We start from the raw sequence: 4,318 nt of genomic DNA, 5'->3' as shown, positions 1-4,318 counted from the left end.
TTCCCAAGGCCTGGGGAAAGTTGGGTCTTGTGCGACTCCCGTCAGTCACAGACTCTATTTCCAACCCCGGGGCGGGGGGCAGAGCTGCAGGGGGCTCAGGGCTCAGGCTCCCTGGCTGGCCTCAGGTGGGGCTGTGGGGCAGCAGGTGATCTCTCATGCAGCTGGGTCCTGAGCTACGTCTGGGTGAACCCCCTGCCCCCAAGCCCCATGGGCAGCAGTGTCAGCCCTGGTAAGGACAGACTCAAAGAGAGACTGAATGATGGATGGACTGAATTGGGGTGGGGGGAGGCGGGGCCTGTGTCTCCCCTGTTTAACTCCTGTCTCTTGTTGAAAGCAGGGCAATACCCCCAACCCACCATCTCGGTGAGCCCCAGCAGGATTGTGGCGCTGGGGGGAAGCGTCACCATCCGCTGTGGGGGTTGGTACCCAGGCACGGAGTTCTTTCTGCGTAAAGCTGGACACCCGAACCCGCAGGCGCAGTCGGTGCCTTATGGGACCATGCCTGAATTTCCCATCGCCAGTGTCAGCCGGGAAGATGGAGGGAATTACACCTGCGAATATCAACCCATAACGGCACAGAATCGCTGGTCATATCCCAGCAACCCCATCGAGATCATTGTAGGAGGTGAAGGAGAGGCCCGGCTCAGTGTCCCCGCTCCCAGCCCCACACCCAGCCAGACCCTCAGAGGGTCTCTGCACCAATGGGATGCTCAGAGCCAGGCTCTGCCCTGATCCCTCGGCCCAGTAGAGGGGACGCCCGGCCAGGGAGCGGGGACGGAGTCACTGGGGGGGTTCCCAGCCAGGGGGGAGCAGCAGCCCCTGGAGATTCAGGGGTGAGGGGGGGACCCCTGCCCCCAGGGGGAGCTGCAGAGCAGGGGGGGCCTTTCCCAGGCAGCACATCAGTTAGGAGCTGAAGGTTATAAACCTCAGTGGATAGTAGCGACTTGCATAGTCCCCTACAAGTCAGGGGTGGTGCTGTGCAGAGAACCCAGGAGTGCTGGCCCCCATCCTCCCTGCTCTCCCCACTAGCCCCCACTCCCCTCCCAGAGCCGGGGACAGAACCCAGGAGTCTTGGCTCCCAGGCCTTGCAGCAGAGAAGCCAAGGAGTGAATGGACCCTGGAGACTGGCCTGGCCTGTCACCTGCTAGGGAGCAGAGCTCTGGGCCCCCATGGGCTGGGGTTGCTCCGTGTCTCATGCTGTTAGCCCAGGGCTCAGAGGAAACTCTGGCCCCTGTGGAGAGGCATCCAGGAGCCCATCCCCAGGGCCGCTGGGTCTGACCCACCACTGAGGCCGTGTGGTGAGGCCGGGCCCCAGGACAGAGTGACGGGGCCTGCGTCTCACTGCCTGTCTGCTTCCCACTGCAGAGCCCAGCTACCCCAAACCCAGCATCTCCCTGAGACCCAGCGGGGGGGTCTCCCTCGGGGGAGCTGTGACCGTCCGGTGTCAGGGGCAGCGCCGGGGCGTGCGGTTCGTGCTGAATAAAGAGCGACGCCATTTCCCACCTGTGGATTCGGACGGGTTTGAGGCTGAGTTTCCCATCAGCAACGTGCGCCGGGAGGACGGCGGGAGCTACAGCTGCTCCTATCACAGCAGATCGGAGCCGTTCGCCGTGTCGTACCCCAGCGACCCCGTGGAGCTGGTGGTGAGAGGTGAGGGGCCCGGCTCAGCGTCCCCCGTTCCCAGCCCCACCCCCAGCCAGACCCTCACGGGGGCTCGGTGCCGATGGGACGCTCAGAGCCAGGCTCCGCCCTGAGCCCTGACCCAGCAGAGGGGACAACTGGCCAGGGAGCGGGGACGGAGTCACTGGGGGGTTCCCCAGCCAGGGGGGAGCAGCAGCCCTGGAAGCTACTTTAACACTGTCCCCAGTTTGTATAAACCATGAGTCACTATTTAATCCCGTGATCCCCTCCCCTCTGTTCTCCAGCGTCCGCCCCAGGCATGGCCCCAGCAGGAGCTGAATGAGGCAGGGGCTTCAGGAGAAGTGGTGGCTTGGTGGACACGGTGCTGGGCTGGGACCTAGAAGATCTGGCCCAGCTCCTGGTGCGGCCACAGACTGTGTGATGGGAACATGTCACAGTTTTCAAAAATGTCCTTTCTTGCGGGGGGCCTCAATCTTTGGGGGATCTCAGGCCGAGCGCCCACAACCGAGACGCCCACAGTTAGTGGAGACCTCTGCAAAGGCTGTCTCAATAGCACTGCATAAACACAGAGTGAAGAGACAGTCCCTGCCCCTGGGAGCTCACTTAGGAAAGTGAATCTGTCTGTGCCTCAGTTTCCCCCCCTGTAGAATGGGGATAATGACCCCTCCCCGCCTCCCAGTGGGTGAATCCCTTCCTGTGGGGGGCTCAGGCCCTGCTCGGGTGGCCAACTTTCTAATTTGTGAAAACCAGACACTGAGCACCGGAACTTCCTCCACCCCCTGCTCCGCCTCTTCCCTGAGGCCCCGCCCCCTGCTCCTCTTCCTCCCCCCCCCCGTCACTTGCTGCTCTCTCCACCACCCTCCCCCTGCCAGGTGATCAGGGCTCTAGGGGTAGGGGTGGGGGTGAGTGTGGCAGGGTGGGGTAGGGAGACCCACTCTCGGGGGTGGGGGGGTGAGTGGGGCAGGGCCCCTGCTGAGTAGCTCCACTGCTCCTCCAGGCTCCAGCAGCTGCTGCTCTTCCCGCCCCCTGGTGGCAGAGGCTGGGTACTGCAGGGACTCAGACAGTGTCCCTGCCAGGTTCCCTTTTCAACACACTTTCCAGGCGCCAGAGACCAGCCCGTGAGTCGCTCTGTGCAGGGCAGGCCGGACGCAGTGAACGAGGCAGGGGCCACACACGACATATGAGGATCACAAGAACTAGGGAGCCGCGGCTTGGTGTCTGTGGGGCTGGGAGCCCAGCTCGCAGGGCCAGGATTCTGGGTGTGGGGAACTCTGGGATCTGGGAGAGAATCTGCCCAGGGGGCCCCTGGATCTGCCCAGGGCTGGGGCGGGCGGGGAAGGCAGCGCATGGACAGGTACCGGGGCCAGAGGGGGAATCACCATCGACCCAGCCCTGGAAGGCTCATGCTGCTCAAGGAGCCTCCCCCGGGGGTTGGGGCTGGTTGGGCGGGATGGGGGCAGTGACTCTTGGTGCATGAGCCCAGACACCAGGGGGAGGGGCAGCCCCTGCCCCTCCCCCACCACCAGACCCTCACCTCCGGCACCTCCTGCCCTGTAGGTTACTTCCTGGAAGCTACTGGGGGATCCCAGGAGAGGGACAGGATCTAGGGGGCCTGGCTCTGGGGATGGGACCAGCTGGGTGCCGGGGGGACCTGGGGCTCGGGTTGCCAGGTGTCTGGTTTTTGACCCGAACACCCGGTTGCAAAGGGACCCTGGTGCACCCCAACCCCCTGCCCCAGCCCGGTGAAAATGAGAGAGTGAGGGGGGCCTCAGGGCAGGGGCTGTTCATCCACCTGGGCAACCACTTTGTTGGGGAAGCTGAGGCCCCAGAGCCAGACCTGCAAGTTGGGGAGGTCGGGGGCTCCGCTCCCGGGGCAGCACCAGCTGCTGATCTCCCCGTCCAAGCCACCGAGTGACTCTCCCCTTCCCCCCACAGCAGCCCCCCCGGGGTGCCCGGATTTCACCCACGCCAACATCGCCCGCCTGGGGCTGGGTGCCGTGGTCCTGCTCGTCCTGGGGCTGATCCTGGCTGAGGTCTATTTCAGCCGCCCGAGGGGGGCGCCCTAGGTGAGGTGACGCCTTTGTCGCTCGCCTCTGGATCCTTTTCCAGTTTCTCCACATCCTTTCTACACAGCGGTGACCAGAACTGGACACAGCACTCCCGGCCTGCCCAGCGCCGAGCAGAGCGGTACTCTCACCGCCCGTGACTTGCACGCTGCACCTCTCTTAATGCAGCCGAACATTGCATTTGCTTTTGTTTTGCAACAACATCGCGTTGCTGACTCATGTTGAGGGTGTGATGATCCACCACAGCTCCCAGATCCGTCTCAGCAGTGCTGCTGCCAAGCCAGTGAGCCCCCATCCAGTGCTTGTGCATTTGGTTTTTCTTCCCTAAGTGCAGCACCTCTGTTGACTTTCAAACAGCTTGGAAAAGAGATGACTAAGGGGGGATACGACAGAGGTCTATAAAATCATGACTGGTGTGGAGAAACTAAATCAGGAAGTGTTATTTTACTCCTTCTCATAACACAAGAACTAGGGATCACCCAGTGAAATGAATAGGCAGCAGGTTTCAAACAAACAACAGGAAGTATTTCTTCACCCAACGCACAATTAACCTGTGGAACTCCTTGCCAGAGGATGTTGTGAAGGCCAAGATTATAACAGGGTTCTAAAAA

The 4,318-nt window shown here is 62.3% G+C and overlaps 1 protein-coding gene across 1 annotated transcript; it reads left to right on the top strand.

Moving 5' to 3' along the window:
- The first annotated feature begins 207 nt into the window (after window positions 1-207).
- On the top strand, window positions 208-3,961 carry LOC112121063 (leukocyte immunoglobulin-like receptor subfamily A member 6). Its single transcript, XM_029914027.1, has 4 exons — window positions 208-229; window positions 338-625; window positions 1,366-1,650; window positions 3,577-3,961. Exons 1-4 carry the CDS (start codon window positions 208-210, stop codon window positions 3,705-3,707), a joined length of 726 nt encoding a protein of 241 aa, XP_029769887.1. The 3' UTR covers window positions 3,708-3,961.
- The last annotated feature ends 357 nt before the right edge of the window (window positions 3,962-4,318 follow it).

The sequence above is a fragment of the Terrapene carolina genome, unplaced genomic scaffold (assembly GCF_002925995.2).
Source record: "Terrapene carolina triunguis isolate 2854851 unplaced genomic scaffold, T_m_triunguis-2.0 Scaffold27210, whole genome shotgun sequence".
NCBI lineage: Eukaryota > Metazoa > Chordata > Testudines > Emydidae > Terrapene > Terrapene triunguis.
This window is presented reverse-complemented; position numbering and strand designations above follow the sequence as displayed.